The 20,381-nt window shown below is 42.4% G+C and overlaps 1 protein-coding gene across 1 annotated transcript; it reads right to left on the bottom strand.

The window, feature by feature from the left end:
- Positions 1-236: 236 nt before the first annotated feature.
- On the bottom strand, positions 237-1,403 carry LOC145405051 (C-X-C chemokine receptor type 1-like). The gene has a single exon (XM_080276588.1). It carries the CDS (start codon positions 1,339-1,341, stop codon positions 388-390), a length of 954 nt encoding a protein of 317 aa, XP_080132714.1. The 5' UTR covers positions 1,342-1,403; the 3' UTR covers positions 237-387.
- Positions 1,404-20,381: the final 18,978 nt, after the last annotated feature.

The following is a 20,381-nucleotide window of genomic DNA, read 5'->3' as shown; positions in this document are numbered from 1 at the left end:
CCCATAAGGGGTGGCCATTTGACTTTGAGTTATTTGTTTTACGGGAAGGTGCTTCACCTAAATTGTCTAATAAACTATATCCACTAACCTTTTATAAGGCAAGATATCACTTAGGTATTGTATTTTGGGTACTGTATTGTAATGGAGGTAGAGCTGCTACCCCCCAAAGAATACTACCATATGTGCTGTACCTTATTTTTTTTTTATTACGGTATTGTTAGTCTTGCCATCTCCAATAGATTCTATTCAGTGTAAGAAAGGCCTCTTATGTCGATGGGGAAATAAAGGCTGTATCTAATTCCTCAGGTAAAATAAAAAAAAATCTCCTCCACCAAATAGGCACAGCAGGAAAAAATAAAACTACCGTACATCACTAGAATGAAGTGGTTAAAGGTTCTCAAGAGGCAGGATTGAGGTGGGGTGTGAAGGCAGACAACCGATCACACGCTGCCATAAGTCCTTCCGGAAATATATATACAGGATGGGATTGATAGGGTATAGTAGCTCAAACATGCAGATGAACACGATATGGAGGCTGAAGTTGTACAAGCCAAACTCATTGAAGAACTTGGTGGCCCAATAGGGCATCTGTAATATGGTGATGGCCACTGAGAGGAGCAACAGCAATGATCGTGGTGGAGATCCATCATCCTTGTCATCTGCTTCTCCACTGCCTTCTACTACTGGCTGTGGGACTGCAGGTTCTTTTGATGAGGGGTAGACAAAGCTGACAAATATCCAGAGAACAATCATTGGTGTAACTATCAACCCATACATAAATAAAAATTCTGGGACCACCATATTAGTAGTAAACAAGGGGCCCTCAAAGCAATAAAACTTCCCACTCTCCGTCATATAAAAGTCCGTAAAGAAGTATACAGGAATGATAAACAGCACCCCAGCACTCCAGGTCACACTGACTCCAATCTTCAGCACTTTCCAGCGATACTGAAGGGTGTGGAACTGGCCTCGTGTGGCCAGGTAGCAGTCTACTGCAAGGATCACCAAGAACATCAGACTTAGAGCATAGCCAGCCTGTATCAGGAAGGAGGTGAGGATGCAGAATGGATAGCCAAACGGAAAATTGTCTCGGGCTATGGATGCTATGAGAACTGGAGTCATGGATTGTGCCAGGATATCTGCCAGGCACCGGTGTAGGATATATATGTTGGTGATGCTCTGGAGTTTGCGGCGAGTGGAGATTAGCGTGGCTACAGTGATATTCCCGGCCAACCCCAGGAATGAGCCACATGCCATTACCACCATCATGAAGATCACTGAGGTCGCATGCCCGCGTTCCTCCACCACGAAGGCCCCCGTTTCATTGTAGGTTTCATTCATGATTTAGCAGTGGAGAAAAGGATTTGAGAACAGCAACTGTATCCCTGCAGTATAGTAATGTCCTTTTTATATCACCAGGCAATGATGTTCATCTTACAGGAGATCCCTTGTAGCGAAGATGGCCGAAATGATCACCAGTGCCCCCTTCAGTATTGAGATATCTTTAAAATGGCTGGACGCTATTCAGCTTCGGAATGGTCTCTTGTAGTATTGTCCTGCGACTAAAAATTGTCTACAGAATCCCTTTCAGCACTGTGACATCATTTAGATTCTGAGGCTAAGTCTACAATTTTCCCTTCAGTACTGTGACATCATTTAGCTTCTCTTTGTTATGTTAAAGGTTACTGAATGGATTGCTTTTTTATATACTGACTCTTAAATTGATGCTTGGTTGAGGACTGATACCTTGACTGCTTATTTAATGATGACTAATTAGTTATATAATAGTTATATACCAAGCTTCAAATTATGTCACAGCTGATAACCGATACTTACACTGATATCTGGTAGTTGACTGATCCTTTGAATAAAGGCATGATTGATGTTAGCACCTTTACAATAACACCTTAAAACCGTAATGATTAACCGAACACCTTGAAAATTACAACTTACTGATAGCACCAAAATTACAACACCAGTTTAATGGTATCACAGCACCTTAACAAACTGCACTTCAATGACAGCAGTGTAATGATAGCAGCCGAACAGATAGTCACTGCAAAAGTAGGGTACCTTTACCACAGCACTTAAAAAACACCACGTTAACAATAGCAGCTTAAACGATGATAAAACTGTCACACTGGCTGATGAAAATTGCTCCTTGCTTCTATTACTTGATGCTGGATAATTGAGGGTAATTCTAGATGCCTGATAGCTGACCGTGGATGACTGGTGATAACTGGATGCTGGGTGGTTGATTCTGGATGACTGATCATACCTTTAGATGCATCTGAAGGTAGAAAAAGAAAGATAAATCAGTACAACAAAGCTTGAATAATATTTCAGGTATTCCACTAACCCCTTAAAGAAGATATACAGTACGGTTAATATTTTTTAGTTTATTCTTGCTACCGGTACTTATTATTTTATTCAGAGAAAGGCAGCTCCCGCAGAGGGGGTTTACACAGTATCCATTAACCGTTTAACGACGGGTGACGTACATGTATCCTCACACTCATTCTCCATGGGGCTACGGGTGGGTGTATAATAGCCAGTCCCATATTGTCCACTTTAGGTGCAAGGGCTCAAGGCTAAGCTACCATAGTCTGCAGTGTTTAACCCATTAACTGGGTAGGGCTTCTCTCCTGGACAAAGCCATGAGCAACTAGAGAGCACTCAGAGAGTGCTTACCTCCGCCAATGCCATTGCCATTAAAAAGAATCCGGATATTGTGTGGAATACATAGGATCCGGATCCGCCCCCAACTTAATCGATTGTTCCTTGACCCATGGCTCATCCTTTCACAAGACTTTACTGAAATTCATTGAGAACTTTTGGAGATATCGTGCGGGATACTTACTGGATCCACCCCAAAATTTAATCAGTCCTTTCATGGCACATGGCCCACCCTTTCGCAAAATTTCATTGAAATTCATTGAGAACGTTTGGAGATACAAGTGTTGTGCGGATACCCCGGATCCGCCCCCCAAATTTAATAATTTCTTCCTTGGCCCAGGACCCACCCTTCTATTTAATTGAAATTCATTGAGAACTTTTGGAGATGTCGTGTGGGCAGACAAACAAACAGACAATCATAGGTGAAAACATGACCTCTAACTTCGTAGGCGGAGTTATGTTAACCTCTCCGTCCTTACCAGAGTTATGGAGATTTATTGATATTTTGTGTGAGTAAGGTTTCTCAGAATTGGATAAAATTGTCTGTCAGTGCAGAAAATAAAACACCAAAACTATCGTTGTTGAAGGGCACATTCTGTGTGTGTGTGTGTGTGTGTGTGTGTGTGTGTGTGTGTGTGAGAGAGAGAGAGAGAGAGAGAGAGAGAGAGAGAGTGTGAGAGAAATGGATGGATGAAGTTTGCATTAATATATTAATCTGTTATCAGATAAGCATGTTAAATAATTCTACATCTCCATCTAGGAAGTAAAAAAAAAATAATGGAAAACTTAATTGAATTCATCAATAGGGTGACGTAATTTATTGTGTGTGTGTGTGTGTGTGTGTGTGTGTGTGTGTGTGTGTGTGTGTGTGTGTGTGTGCGCGCGCGCTAAAACGGGGTACCGTACTGCATGGGGGGAGGGGGTCCTCATTCTTGATTTGGCGGCCCTTTACTCACGGGTGGGGGTGGCGGGGGATGCGGGTAGCGGAACGAGTCGCTGGAGGCTAGGCTTGTTCCATGTGTGTGTGTGTGTGTGTGTGTGTGTGTGTGTGTGTGTGTGTGTCAAATTTGAGGCCATATTCAGTGGATAATGGAAATTAGAACATACCCGTAGGCCACGCGTATTGTGTCAGGAGGCGATATTTCCAGTAACCTATCATGGACTTTTATTATTATTATTATTATTATTAGCTGGTTTTAAACATGCCTGATAAGAATGTGTATCACTTTCACTCCCCTGAATCATTAACTCAAGGAAAGCATTTGCACTTAAGGCTACACAGGCACGCACACAATTTGTAGTATTAATTTTTGTTTGCCAAGATCCCATTTCCTTTAAAATACCGTATATGAAATCCCAACAATTTCCCGGAGTTTTTACAGCCTTTCGTTAACGTAGACATTGTTCTGCTTACTTGACTGTCCATATTTTCAAAAATTTCAGTCAGATGAGATGGAAATAAACATGGTAATAATATCGGCATATGTAAGGTTGTATGTAGCTTATATCATTAGCCTACGCCATATAATAAAGCCAGGGTGGGTAAAGGAGATCAAGTGATACGTTTTGTGACAGTATTAAGAACTTAGCATTTTGATTCCGTCATGGTGTAGCTTCATCAATAGGCTAATTATCTCCTAAGTAATGTGTCAAAAAAAAAGAAAAAAATGTTGCTTTTTATTTGCGTTCTTAATGACCACTGCTTATAAAATGTTTTCAGCGTAAGAAACGCATGCGAGGGGCCTTTTTGGGACCGACGGTGGCTCCTTAAAGATGGTTTATTTTCGTAGGTGTTAAGTGTATTCGGTGAGTCAGACCCCCCTCCCCCTTCCCCCCCCATTTTGAACATAGGCGAACGCTTTCCGCTGACCCCTTCCACTTTCCACTAACCCCTTCAGTACGATAACCCCTGTACTGTTGCGTTCATGCCGTATCAGACGATTGTATTCAGAGTGGGAGAAACTTTGCGTCGCGAAGGTGGCACTAAACACCCCATTTCCATTTCTTGTACCGTGACATCTCTACTTGTGCTGCCACCAGGCCATTGTGCTCAGCTTACGGGACGCCTTTCGTAGTGAGGGGGTTAAGGCCACGCACCGGTAAATTACTAAAAGCAAAGACGCTCACCTGAAGGAAGGTGGCAGGGACAAACAGACGATTTTTAACAGTAAAGTCTCTCTCTCTCTCTCTCTCTCTCTCTCTCTCTCACTCTCTCTCTCTCTCTCTCTCTCTCTCTCTCTCTCTCTCAGAGTCTTTGGTAGTGGAGGGGTCAGTCTCATTCAGTTGACGTTGGTATATTCTTGGAACTTCCTGACGATTTTTAGCCAACTTATGATACTGAATGGGTGTAGCTAAGATGCCCAGCCCTTCCAGTTTGATTAAGCCTCTCCCAAGATGAATAAAATCGTCCGGTGGAATCAAGGAAAAAACATAGCATATATACCCGTTGAAAGAAGTTTGATAAAGGGTTACGTGCAGTATCTAACCCTTACAGTTTGAGTAATCTCCTGTGCTGAATAAAATCGTCTGGTAGCATCAAGAATGAACAATTTGATGCATTAGTGTAGTTTATTCTTGCAATCCTGAGGCGATTTTATTCAATTTAAGAAAGACCTCTCGTATGAAAAGGTTTATGAAGGCTCTCTATAAGTATCCCTTCACTTATAAAAGTCTCTCGTAAGTGAGAGAGAGAGAGAGAGAGAGAGAGAGAGAGAGAGAGAGAGACGTACCGGTAATCGTAGTGAAGATGTGACGTACCAGTAGTGAAGAGTGTGATATATTGTGCCGTAATACTATACAACTAACAAAGAGGACTGGCTGGAGGAAAGGAGTCGAGACAAAGGGAGTCGTAACAGGAAGTAGGAAAGTCGGTGTGGGGTCAGTAAACAAAGCCCTAAGGACGTATTCCCGCGTGTCGTAATACCTTCTCCTCGCCGACTTATTTATATATTTATTTATTTATTTGCGTAATATACATTAATATCCTTTCGTATGTTATCGATGCCAACATGGAGAATTCTTGAGACCTCTTCCTCAGCGATTTATTTTTGCCTAAGTTACCTTAATATTTCTGTGTATGTTTCTGATGTAAACATGGAGATTTCTTGACACCATTTCCTTAGCGGTTTACTTTTTGCCTAATATAACATCCTCTCGTCTGTCACTGATGCAAACTACTGTATATATATGCCAGTATTAAAAAGGTATACATAACAGGCAAAGGGAATGCTTAGGTGTTGCTACTGTGCAAAATAAATCGACAAGGAAGATGTGTTAAGTAGTCTCATGCAATGTGGATACGGTTAACCACATCAGCCTTGCCCGAGAACGGCTTGATTTTCCTCTTCCTCGTCACATTTTTTTTTTTTTTTTTGAGATTTTTTCGAGCTGGACGGGTTTGGTAATAGATACAGCCTTCAATAAGCCCTTCACTAGGAGGTGTTCCTGAGTTGAATCAAATCGTCTGGAGGTACCGTGGCATAAGCCTACGTGAGTCTTTCAAGGGTTGGGTGGATTTTGCCTTGAAAATGCTCGAAGTTAGCCTGATGTCGAAATAATTGCTTACCAAATATGCACAGGACACAGGTATATGATTGCATGTAAAAAAGTAAATTCTGTGTAAGTAATTTAGGCTATATGCTTAAACTCCCATGTTCAGATTTGTATTCATGTGAAAACTGATAGTGGAAAATGAATATGTATCAGAACAAACAGAAACAGTCAGACAGGTTTACTCACATCAAGGAGAATACCTGTTTAATAGCTAAAGCGAGGATTCTGATATCTTTGATCATAATTCCTTTTAAAGGTACCAGTACACGTCGGAAGGATCTGTCCTAAACAAATGAGCTTTTCCCCTAAAACAGATACGTTTTCCCCGGCTCCTAGAAGCATGCCACCCCAACATCTCCCGCCTCGTACGCCTATGGGAGGTGCTCGCAAGAATGAATAAACTAAATCATCGTCGTAGTGGAGGGATTGAAGTATACAGCAACACAAAATAGGAATGAATATGGGAGAAAGTACAGCGTTATAATGATTGCCGCATACCATAATTATACCATTTTATTTAATGATTAACGTAGACTGTTTCCTGAGCAAGATGCACCGCCCCTTTATAGCCGATTGACTGATATAATTAAGGAAGCGGTACGGTACTGCGACAGCACTTCCGTATAATAGTTGCTGTATTAACTTTTTTATTACTTGGCGTATTAACACTGATTATTTAGACTACTGTGTAACTGCCACCCTCACATCGAGAATCAGACTCGTCATCCCATCGTGCAAGACTAATAGAATAATGCGCTAGAAAGATTGTGCCGTATTAACTCTGCGAGGTACCGGTATAGCGTCTTGGCTTGAGCTCAGTCATCCCCTTAGAACACGACCTTCATTACTTAACATCCAGGTCACCAGATGCCCTGCTGGGTGAACAAGGAAATGCTGGGAATAACTGTGTCTGCCAGTCTGACCAGTGTGCTGCTGTTCCTAAAAGGCATTACTGGATACACGTGGTAAAAATGACAGTTGAAATGTTAACAGGGCTATAGAATGTGATGAGATGGTACGGTTACATGGAGAGAATGGTGTGTGAAGTGTGTTTAGACAGACAGTATGGTGATATGAAGAGAATGACTGTGAAGTGTGTTTTGACAGTATGGTGATTACGATAGAATGAATGTGAAGTGTGTTTTGACAGTATGGTGATATGGAGAGAATGAATGTGAAGTGTGTTTAGATAGTATGGTGATAGGGAGAGAATGAATGTGAAGTGTTTAGACAGTATTGTGATATGAACAGAATGAGTGTGAAGTGTGTTTAGACAGTATGGTGATAGGGAGAGAATAAGTGTGAAGTGTATTTAGATAGTATGGTGATAGGGAGAGAATGAATCTAGAAAGAGTGGTGGAACAGGTATATGTGGGTGAGTTTGATGGGAGATGTGGTTGGTGAGGAAGAAGGTAGATGACTAAGGTAAATGAGCGTGAGAAAGTGAGGTATATGAGTTGGCGAGGCTTAGGCATTGACCAGGGATCGACGTGGGTGGATGACGTAGGGCTATAGCCAGAATAGTACATGGCACCTCCCTCTCTCACCCCCTTTTTTTTTGGATAGTTGACGGAAAAACTGTGCCATTCGTAGTTACTGCCACACCCCATGTTTTTTTGGCAGAAATGAAGGCGATGCTGCTGATGATAATAAACCTTGAAAGCGTCTGAACCCGTAGTCCTTCAAGCTACACCCACTCACGGCTTAGCATCGACATTAGTTGTGTGGTCTAGTTTCTACCCATCTGTAGTCAAATGCCTTAATCCCGGGAGGGTGACCACTTACAAATCACCTTCATATCGCCTTGTCCTCTGCCATATGTCTGTCCTCCCTCCAACTCCTCATTCATATATCTCTCCACTTATCCTCGTGAGGAGGGGGGGGGTGAAGAATACTTCCCCAGTATCCCTGCTTGTCGTAAGAGGCGACTGATTTTTTTTTTTTCCAGTTTTTCATTCCTTACTGTCCTCTTGTGCTCTTCTGTCCTACCTTTCTTCATTATTTTTGTGTTTTTCTTCCGGCCTTTATTTTCCCTCTACTCCTAGTGCCATATAGCCATATTATAGCTTGGTGCTAATCCTTCATTATTCCTTCCATCCTTCCATCTCATCCTCGGTCTCGTCCTCGCCCCCCCCTTAGTTTCACCGTTAAAATTATGAACTGTATTCGCAGATCAGAAGCCATTAAGCGGTGAAGCGTACAGGATGCTTGAAGGACGCGTTGACATTGGGAGGAGTACAGTGGGAAAAAGTTGCCTGGTAGACCTTGCTGGGATGAACACTGGAGCAGGTGAACGGGGTGTGTTGCACGATACAGTTTGACGGCCTAGGAATTAAAAGTGATGCAACAGTACAGTTCATACCAGCAGTCACCAGCATCATCATCACAACACAGTCACCAGCATCATTACAGTAACAACAGCAGACCATTATTATCATCATCATCATCATCATCATCATATATTATTCAATCTGGGTATACTTAGTCTAGGTATATTCAGTCTAGGGATACTTAGTCTGGGTATGCTTAGTCTGGGTATACTTAGTCTGGGTATACTTAGTCTAGGTATATTCAGTCTAGTGAAACTTAGTCTGGGTATATTCAGTCTAGGGATACTTAGTCTGGGTATGCTTAGTCTGGGTATATTTAGTCTGGGTATACTTAGTCTAGGTATATTCAGTCTAGTGAAACTTAGTCTGGGTATATTCAGTCTGGGTATACTTAGTCTAGGTATATTCAGTCTAGTGAAACTTAGTCTGGGTATATTCAGTCTGGGTATACTTAGTCCAGGTATATTCAGTCTAGGGATACTTAGTCTGGGTATACTTAGTCTGGAGCTGGCAAAATATATGTATACCCTTCCAGTTAGAAAAGTCTCTCCAGAACTGAATAAAATCATCTGGTTGTAGCACACACACACACACACACACACACACACACACACACACACACACACACACACACACACACACACACACACACCACTGCTAGAAAAAATTATCAGACAATAGAATAAATAAATAAAGACTGGCCGAAAGAATGAATTAGACGAGAGACCATGTGAATGTGAATACTAACCACGAACGATGTTTTTATGTTTCGGACGTGTGCTGATTTAGAGTATTCTGAATGATATAGGAGGTAACATTTTCTCTTGGCTATTTATTATACGTGCGTTTTGTTTTTCTTTTCTGTTGACCCTGCCACACACCATCCTGGATCTGGATGATGATGATGATGATGATGAGTCGTTACCAGATCTTTCGCATCATAGGTCGTACAATGGTAGCAGAAAATACAGTCACTCAAGTCTTTCCGGTTCTGGAGACGGAGTTAATATCACGAGTATTTCCACCTGTCTTACCAACACCTCTGATATAGCAATACCTCGCTCATTAATATACACACCAAATTTTCACTTCCCACCTCTGTCTTATGCTATATTACCTACCTGTTATCCAGTCACCAATATAACCGCTAGCATCTCACGCAACACACATTACCCACAACCACATATGTTGTAATACCCCCTCACTAATATAACCACCAGCACCCCACCTAACCAGCTATATTAACCACCTATTCACCCACACCCGTTACATTACCCACACTAAAATTGCCACCTGCATCCCACCTAACACCACCTACAGTACATTACCCACCTACCCACGCACGTACGGTATATTACCCACTCGCAAAAACAGTCACCTGCATCCCACCTAACACCACCACCATTACCCACATACGGTACATTACACTCACTAAAATACCCACTTACATCCCATTTATCACCTCCTAAACTTCCCACCTCCCCACCCACAAGATTCAGTATCCTCCTCCCTCACCCTCCTGCCCCTCCCACTTACCAAGCCCACCTGCTAGCAAAGATTTAACAAACTTGCATACTCACCCACACGCAGCCCAGCATCTCACATCTACTCATTCACCCCCCTCCTTCTCCTCTCCCCTCTCTTCCCCTACTCATTTACTTACCTGGGAAAGCCACACGTCTCAGGTGTCATATCATCTCACACTTTCTTCCCTCGAGACACTGCAGGAAGTAAACAAGGTGAAAATGACGCTCTCCCCAATCTGCGATTCCTTACAAGTCTCCCACACTCTAAGCGCCACTATTTTCTTACCCCAGATCACTCCTGCAGGCACTAGAAAATATCCCGCTGCTCCTAGTTTCGTCAAAACGCAGCTTAGACACCAATTTCGTCCGGAAAAATGAAGGAGAAAGAATGTATAACACCCAAACTCAGCCGTGTTTTCTCGCAGACTGAAGTATTTTGGTGCACTGGTGACTGGCTCTGGATATCCTAGAGTTGTCACAGTTCTCCAGTAAAGAAATAATTCAAAACGCCATACAGCTTATATGCACCTCAGAACACACCACAGACTATTATGGAAATAAAAAATAAAAGCGAAACTCAAAATACAAGTCAAGGTATATATGAACATCATGTAGATGAACCCTGCATAAAAATGGAAAGTAGAAAAACATGTGAATTTCGGAATGCGACACTATCACCAGAGGAGTTGCCAGTTTGCCACTTCCTTTGACCTTCGGTTGGCCAAACGAACTTGTAAGTTGTGTATTGTTTGTAAAGTGGTTTGTTTTCCTGTTTGACGAGTTTCTTTGCACTGAGGAGGGAATAATGTGCACTTGTTTATGCAGTGCTGTTCAGTTTAGTGCATATTTTCCTGCATGTTTGTCATGTTGGATTGTGGTTGGTTACTGTCACTGTTGTCACTGTGCCACCAATGATGCCGGCCTGTCAACCTTTACTACCACTACTACTACTGTCTTGGGTACCGTATGTAACGGTACCCTGTTTTCTTGTTCTTTACTACTTCTACTACTACTACTGCTAATGATAATCATCATCATCATCACCATCATCATCATCATCTTTATCATCATCATCACCCTTTCCCACAGAATAAGTGTTAAGTAAATTCCATTAATAGGAGTGGCCAGGCATAAAAGTAGGTCAGCAGTCAACAGAGCACCTAGTGAAATGACCCACACATCCGTCCACTCACCACACAAACCTCCCAAATTCACGGCTCCACCCCACACGCAAACCATCCACTATTTTTCCTTTTTACACCCATTGCAAAAAGTTAGTGACCTTCAGTAGCCCCTCTGTAGCTAGCCTTGTCTTGTTGATATAATTGCTGCTGCTGCCAGACGGTTTTATTTAGCCTTGGAGAGTGCCACGACGCCTTACCTGATGTTGTGTTGTCTTTGCTGGTAACAGACGATTTCATTCAGCTTAGGACAGTGCGACGACTCCTTAGCAAATATTCTTGCAGTCAGCAGACGATTTTATTCAGCAGGGACCTCTCGTAGTGAAGGCTTTAAGGGACCGGACCATCTACTGTACTGTATAATCTCGTGTGGTATTTGTGGTGAATCGTCTGGAGGTAGTCTTGCTGCCTCCAGACGATTTTATTCAGTATAGGAAGGACCTCTAGTAGTGAAGGGGTTAGGGTATATCTAACCCCTCAAATTCAGTTCGAAAAATCCCTCTTTAGCCGAATGAAATAACTGGAATGTTGATGAATCTATCTATCTAAGTGTCTGTTTATCTGTCTGTCTTTCTATCCAGCTGTCTATCTATCTATCTGTCCGTCTGTCTGTGGAAGTATATGGGGGTGGAGCAGTAGTAATGAGTACAGTATATACCTGTTCATTACGATGCTGTACTTTCTTACATTATTCTTTCTCCAGACGATTGTATTAACTTCAGGATCTACTTGTCGAACTGGAGGGGTTAGACAGTTTTTGTTAATCTCCTCAGTGCCAGATGACTCTCCTTTTGCCAGATAAAACTCTGGCAATAGAAAAAAAGAAAGAAAAAGAAAGTCATCATGTAGGAGTGGTTGAAACAAACGTCTATATTAAATGGCGAAAGGGAATCGGGGAAGAGGGCGAGAATAGGCGTACAGTATCGCATGGTGGTCGGATTCTCAGCTATACATACGATCCCTTCCCTGTCCAAACACACGCAAGTTTTTGTAGGAGAAAGTAGGCACAGGCAGGAAGCTTGTGAACCCTGCCTTCCCATATCCTTCCAGAAAGAAACAAGTAGCCTACGATAATTAGTCAAGATTTTTTTTTTTTTTCTGTAGGAGGAACAGTAGACCTGGGAAGACGGTGCAGTTTGTTCTTGTTCCTCCCCCCCAAAAAAAAAAAAAAAAAAAAAAAAATGAGTTATGACAGGGAATCAGTCAGATTTTTTTTTTTCAAGAATCTCACCTCAGGACATCAGGGTTAGCAAGGTTGTATTGGCGGAAACTGTACTCTGTTCACTTTTACTTGACCTAAAATTGCCGTCCTTCCATCGTAAATGCTGAGCTGCAACAAGAGATTAACACTAGAATATGCTGCTATACTCAATTTACTCAGACTCGGCCTAGAATTACCCTCTCTCCATCTAGTATGCTGAGTTGTAGCAAGAGACTGACCTAGAAGACGATGCTAGTTACGAAGAAGTGCTGTGGATAGAATGTAAAGCCTCGGTTATGTTCTACCACAGAATTCCGTGAAATAAGCTGCAAAGGACGAAAATCTGGGCCAAGTTAAGGTGGAAAGGGTATAGTGAGCAGGTGCTATGGAAAGGATGAAGAGCAGTGGTGTTGTGTTACTTTGTCATAGCTGTACCAAAAGGAAAACGCTAGATGATGGCGCTGGGATGGAAGTAGTGTTATGTGAAGGATGTAGAGCCGTAGTAGCATTTTGTCATATTCTGCCATTGAGCTACAGGAAATAAGCAGTCACATGACGGCCCCCCCCCCCCCGGCAGACAAAGTTTAGTAAATATTAAACCAGAGCGTCTAAAATGATTGATATTTGACAGGTATTTATGAAAGGGGAATAGGTCAGTTTATTTTTTATTTAGACTATTTCCTATACATGAGAGCAAAGGGATACATTGACTCATACGTGGGGTAAAATCTGTCGTATATCAAGTGCAAAGGCAGTAAAAGAACACAACACTAAATAAATGAATAAATAAGCACAGCAGAAAAACATGCATAGTGCAGAATTTGAAAGGTGAGGTGTAGCTATGGATGTGATTGAAAGTGTTGAGATACTTTGAGATGAATTTTGGACGCGAGAGGCTAGAGTGAGAGGCTACCTAGAAGAGTACGAGTTCGTGAGCGAGGTGGAGGAGGTAGAGTCACCATCGGAGACTAAGTTTAGACGAAGGGATGGAGTGGTTATGAGAGGGGTGTGTGTGCTGGAGGGAGGGCAACCGAATGGATAAATGTATGCAAAGGAATTCGTCAGTTTACGTAGTGACCATGCACTGTAGTGACTGTTTTCTGTGATGGCATAGGATGCAGTGAAGGGAAGCTTAAATAAAATGATACTACTGATCCCGGTGTTTTGTGATCCCATTCTACTCCTGTTTCCCGATGTCCACAGCCCTTAGTTCCGTGTCACCTCGTCCGGTATTCTCTTCGGCCAAAGAAGCTCCTTAACACCTTTTCATGAGCGATTTATATTGCTAATCACACCTTGCTGTACTGTTGTGTAATATTAATCCTTCCAATATCGTCATAATCTGCATAACGTACAAAAGGAAATTAAAAAGTCATATCCAAAAATAAGTCGCAAAGGAATAGGTGATAGGGAGCCTCCTTACCCCACGGGAACACGGACCTTCTGTTTTAATCCTAATTTGTACGTTATTCATGTGTTTAGCACCTTTTCCTTAGTGGTTTATTTTACTTATTAGACCTTACTGTTCTCTTGTATGTTAATGATGTCTTTTTGGTATGGATATGAGTTTCGTAAATAATATAAATAGCCATACGCGAGAGAGAGAGAGAGAGAGAGAGAGAGAGAGAGAGAGAGAGAGAGAGAGAGAGAAACCGATCTTAAGTGTTAATTGACCCTACTCATTGATGACCCCTCTTCCTACACACCACCCTGTCATGCTCTCTCACCCTATCTCGGTCTCGTGCGTGGTTTATCTCCATCTCGATCTCGCTCTTCTCGCACTTTATTTCCCCATCTCGTCCTCGGTCTCGCTAACCCCCCGCGAATTAAGCCACCCACCATTATACAGTCCCGCATCTTATCTCTCTCCATCCCGTTTTCGCTTTCCTCCTCCTCCTCTTCTCATCCCAAAACACACTTCCCTCTTTTACATACTCTCTCTCTCTCTCTCTTTCTCTCCCTCTCCCCATCTCGTTCAAGGTCTCGCTCTCCTACCCTTCCCACGAAACACTACCCCTCTTCTCTCACCATCTTGTTTTTGGTCTCGCTCTACTTCTGAAATGGTTGAGAGAGAGAGAGAGAGGAGTACCCGGTACGCAAAATAAATCGCTGAGGTGGCGGCGATACGCAGAGGAAGCCAGAGAAATTGAGGAAAGAGGGAAGGGGGAGAGGGAGAGGGAGAAGGAAAGGTAAGGGAAGGGAGAAAGAAAGCGAAGGGAGGGGGGAGTGAGAAAGGGAAGGGAGAGAGGGGGAAGAGAGGGGAGAAAAAGGGAAGGGAGGGGAGAGAGAGAAAAGAGAAGGGAGAGGAGGGGAGAAAGAAAGAGAAAGAAGCGGGGAGAGAGAAAGGGAAGGGAGGGGAGGGGAGAGAGAGTGGGGGAGGGGGATGATGAAATTAAGGAGGGGATGGTTAAGGCATGCACCCTCCCTACCACAACCCCAAATTTCCGTAATAAGCGTAGTGGCCGGCTGACTCCAAGGACTGACGGGGTTACTTACTAAACATTACCGGCATCTCTAGCAAGGGTTCCAAGTCGCGTTGCAGGCCTCGTAGCTCCTTTTTCTTAGCGATTTATGCAAGAAATGACAACGCTGCAAGGAGAGAGGAGTACACTTGGAATTCTTGCCCTAGATTAACTTCATCTGTAATAAGTGTTGCCAGATTCTCGGATGCTGTGTAGGGTGTGAAGATGCTGTACTAAGACGCATAGCCATGTTGCACGGTACTGTAGTTCTTTCATCTTAACTTGGCTAGCTTATTTGGGTAAACATAGGCCTTACTCTAAATAGCAGAAGCATCTCACCAAATTGTTTCCTCTTCTTCCTGATAGTTTGTTATATTTTTCGCGATTATTTCTAGGGTGGTAAATAAACGTTTCTTCTTAAATCTGTTTCCCCGTTGTTTTTGGCTATGTTTCGCTGTATCAACTCTTTGTTTGATCGTGATTCACGTTAGATGGGGATTTCCACAGCGTACGTGAAAAGAGGATAACCTAACCTAACGAAATATCTCCTATTGTAGCCTCATATAACATAATCTATCCTTATATGACCTAATCCTACAATAATCACCATCACCTAACAAAGTAACGTATCCTAACCCACCGGAACGTAAGCTAACCTCACCTAACCACACCTAACCTAAGTCCCTGATAATTTAACCTAACCTAACCTAATCTCCAGTCGGGAAATGGGAAACGAAATCCATCATTGTGTACGTTTGAGTAAGTCTTTCCATAACGCCGGGAACAAACAATCGTAGGTACGGCTTAAAGAACTTGGTGATAATGATAGCAGAAGGGGGCAATTTAAGCAGGGAAGGGGCATTTGCCACCCTGAAAATAGTAAGAAAAATACAGAAAACAAACTGGAAGAATATGAAATGAATTGGTAAGGCCTTTCTGATGCTTAAAGTGTGCGAGTACATTTACACTTATTCCATGGCGTTACCTTCCACCTTTTCCTTAGCGATTTATTTTTATGGGTGGTTGATATTTATACGTTATTTATACAGAATATGGCGATGTTTGAAGGATTTATATAACACAGGACGGTAAGGTGTAATATATAAAATGAGTCGCTTAGGAAAAGGTGTTTGGGAGCTTCCTTAACCAAGGGGAATACTGGCCGAAGGTGTTAATGTGGAAAATGAAATGGAAAAAAAAACACTTAAATTTATACCTATTAACTGCACGAGTATTACATTAAGGCAGCAGTGGGGAAAAAATTATACCCACATTTGGATTTTCATTTATTTATTTATTTATTTATCCTTTTTTGTGACTAACTTGAGCCCGAACATCTTTTTTTTTTTTATCTGTACATTTCCTACATTTGGACATTTCAGGACGCAGATAGTATATACAAAGTCACATTTATCCCCTAGAATAAGGCTTTCAATTCAAGCAGTCATTCTCTCTCTCTCTCTCTCTCTCTCTCTCTCTCTCTCTCTAAGTCCATGTGTGGGGGTGGGTGAGTAATGCTGGGGTATGGACAGAGGGATGGTTGTGTATGTAATAGTAAGCCCCTCGCATACCATTGCTACTCATCATGTATCTGCGAGAGAGAGAGAGAGAGAGAGAGAGAGAGAGAGAGAGAGAGAGAGAGAGAGAGAGAATACAACCTTAGATTATAAAATGTTTCCGAGTGGTCAGAGTATTATACAGTCCACCTACAGATCAGTCACAACATATATAATTCTGTATAAGAAGGATAACATACGGAACACATACATAATACGAAGATGATAACACGAGGAATACACACATAATACACAGGATAAAATACGGAATGCATGCACAGTACAAAGAGGATGACATACGGAATACAGAAATCTTTACATGCCAGTAGAGAACACTTTAACTGAAGTATAGAACAGACTTAAGGTTGTGTAAGAGTGCCTGTTTCCACATCACCATCCCTAACATAATCCCCCACCACACCCACATCATCAACCCTCACATAATCCCCACCACACCCACATCATCACCCCTCACAATCCGCCACCACACCCACATCATCAACCCTCACATAATCCCCACCACACCCACATCATCACCCCTCACAATCCGCCACCACACCCACATCATCACCCCTTACATAATCCCCACCACACCCACATCATCACCCCTCACATAATCCCCACCACACTTCCTGTAATAAGTTGATGCTTACTGATACTGTTTAACCCATTGGAGCCCAGTGTCCCAAGTATTGGACAGAACTGGGATTTTTCAAGTCTTTATAAAGTAGGGAACCCCCGGGTAGGGACCTATGAGTTTCGCGCCTATGAGTCGATAGGCGGAGGGCGGTGCGCTTAGTACCCTTCCAGTGCAATGCCTCGTCCAGCACACTTGGGATCCAATGGGTTAATGCAAGAAAACACTATAACTCGTCCAATTTCCCAACGTCAACTGAGATTACACCTATACTCGTACACCTACACCGTCAACTGAACTGTGTAAGGTAGCGTGGTCAATTCGCTTTCAGGTTATCCCACCGACTTCCACGCCAAAAGTAGCTTCAAAAATAGCCAGCACTGTTTTACGCGGCTTCCACGCCATTTATAGCCCCCGAATAGTCCAGTACCCAACGTTAGCCTCTTCACTGCAATGGCGTGAGCAGGAATAGAGTACTAGAGTTGTCTAAGCCTTGAGAGAATAAAAGACGATTTCTAGCCCTCAAAACAGCGGCATATCAAAAAGAAAAAAGAAAAAAAAAAAAAAGAAAGCCTCAGGCGGAAGAAAGAACAACTTCGGCAACTCTGTGTGTGTACCCTCTATTGCTGGCATTTATAAATAAAATCTCTCAGTATTTTTACATATACTTTTCTTTCCTTCTACGGTGATCTATGAAGCCAATTTACTTGCTGAGATAGATGCGGCAAAATATTAAGGGAGTCTGAGGATAGAGTGAAAAGAAGGGAGAATGGGGAAGGGGAGTGTGGTGAATTGTGGGAGATGTAAACACACTGGCATCTCTGAGTGTTGCCACCTTCTCAGAGCTTACATAACTCTTACGCAAGTGTGTGTGTGTGTGTGTGTGTGTGTGTGTGTGTATCAGTTTATGTTTTTGATTATATTTTATTTCTGAATTGGGATGAATATTTGCCATGGCCATATTCTTATTAATTAATTTACTTATTTTTCACGTCTTCCTCAACGATTTATTATACGCATGGCATTGCTATCCTTGTATGTCACTTCAGCAGACACCATGTTGTATATGAGGGAGGGGGGGGTGAGTTGGGGGGGAGGGTAGTCAAATGGTGGATGACAGAGCGACTTGGAGGCGTTTTGTCTGCGGCCACCCTTTGCGGGATTAGGGCGTCGGGCTATAGACAGATAGATAGATAGATAGAGAAGAAAAATAACAGGAGAGAACATGTATACATAATATACAAAATAAACACAAATGCTAGAGAGAGAGAGAGAGAGAGAGAGAGGGGGGGGGGATGGGAGAGTTCAAGGATGATGTAATTTCTTAACAAGGCATCTTTATCTCGCATCCTTCCTCGGGATTCTTCTTGTTTACCACCATTTTCCCCCGTAACTTGATATAATCTCTCTCTCTCTCTCTCTCTCTCTCACACACACACACACACACACACACACACACACACACACACACACACACCTTAACAGTCTCTCGTGTGCAGCCCGTCTCTTTCTAATATGGACATAACTTTCATTAGGAATACACCAGGTAATATTCAGGTGCAACAGGTAAAATAAGTCGCTAAGAGAAGGATGTTACGCATGCTCCAAGAGGCTCATAATATATTTCTCCCTATCTCCTTTTCCTCAGCCATTTATTTTTAATACTACACCTCATTAGTATTTTGTATACATCTATTTTTGCATACTACACCTCTGCTATTTTGTGTATTTTTGCATACTCCCTAACACTTTTTCTTTAGCGGTTTATTTTGTTTATTACACCTTACTGTCAACATAAATCCTTCCAGTATCTTCATACTTTGCTTAAGTAACGTACGAAAGAATATTAACCACCCATATCCAAAAATAAATCGCTAAGGAATAGATGTAAGGGTGCTTCCCTAACATACGAGACCACGATCCCCAGTCTCCATCAACCGCATCACTACTGGAGGCCTTTCCCCAAGCTGAGTAAAATCGTCTGGAGGTGGGAAGAGTAAATCGGTTAAATAATTCGTTGGATTGAAGGGATTCAGAAGATGTTTGAGTAAATGCCATATATGTATATCTTTGGAGAGAGAGAGAGAGAGAGAGAGAGAGAGGGATTCCCGTCTTTTGTTCCAATTAGGCCTACCCCCCCAAAAAAAAAGTCTTGGTTGCGAGAGGGAAATGATCAAGTGTGTGTGTGTGTGTGTGTGTGTGTGTGTGTGTGTGTGTGTGTGTGTGATCCGGGCCCAGGGTCATGTGAAGGACTGGCTTCATTTATTTGTCTGTGGTTCGGCTGTTTAGGAGGTGACCGGATGTGTTTAGTGAAAACATTACTATCAAACCCACCACCAATGCCTCCCTGTATCAGCGCCTCTTGTACTGCATTGGTTAGCACATCCACCTCCCAGCTGGAAGGACCCGAGTATGTTTTTCCCGACGGTCAGATTGGCGAATTATTTGTTTCCCCTTGTTCCCTGCCACCCGGCATCATAATTGAGGGCCTTGACATAACGCATTATTGTGCCATAGTCCAGTTGGAAAAATTGATATTGCACAAATGGATTTCCCACGTCAGTTACCTTCGTGTACGTGGTGAACGTTAATGACTTCATTAGTTCATTATTAGTATAAGTATCAGTATTATAATGATGATGATGATGATGATTATTGTCTGCAATCTACTGACACATTTCCGCTTGATTGCATCCGCCAACGAAGTTGAAGGAGGTTATGTTTTCATCTGTGTCTGTTAGTTTACAGTATGTCTCGAAAACTTATCGGATTTCTTTGAAATATAGTGGATAGATGGGCAGTAGGTGAAGGAAGAATATTTTGGGTGTGATCCGGATACGGATGCAGGAATATATTATAAATTATACTGGTGTGGGCGGAGGTATGTGTTTCCTAGTGATTGTTTAACAGGACGAACTAAGACCATAGACTTCATTGCTTATGTGAAACCGCAAAAGTATCCATCTAATATTTCAAGGTTGATATGGATCCGGATTCTGGAATCTGTCTATCTATCTATCTATTTATCATCAGCTGTTTGAGTGTACACCGCAGGACCGGACTATCCCAACCGAAGTGGGGACGATACAGCCCATGTATCTCTACCAAGTGGCTTAGGTTGTCTGGTAGAGATTGTATGTAGGGTGAGAAGTGCTTATAAGTGTGATTGTAATGTTGGAATGGCTTTGGATGTTTGTGTAGTCTGTGAACCAAGTGTAATCGGCCCACGCAAGCTGACTGGGTGTAAGGATATTTTATAG

This window comes from Coenobita brevimanus, chromosome 1, assembly GCF_032717465.1.
Source record: "Coenobita brevimanus isolate Jiangsu-jjx chromosome 1, ASM3271746v2, whole genome shotgun sequence".
Taxonomy (NCBI): domain Eukaryota; kingdom Metazoa; phylum Arthropoda; class Malacostraca; order Decapoda; family Coenobitidae; genus Coenobita; species Coenobita brevimanus.
This window is presented reverse-complemented; position numbering and strand designations above follow the sequence as displayed.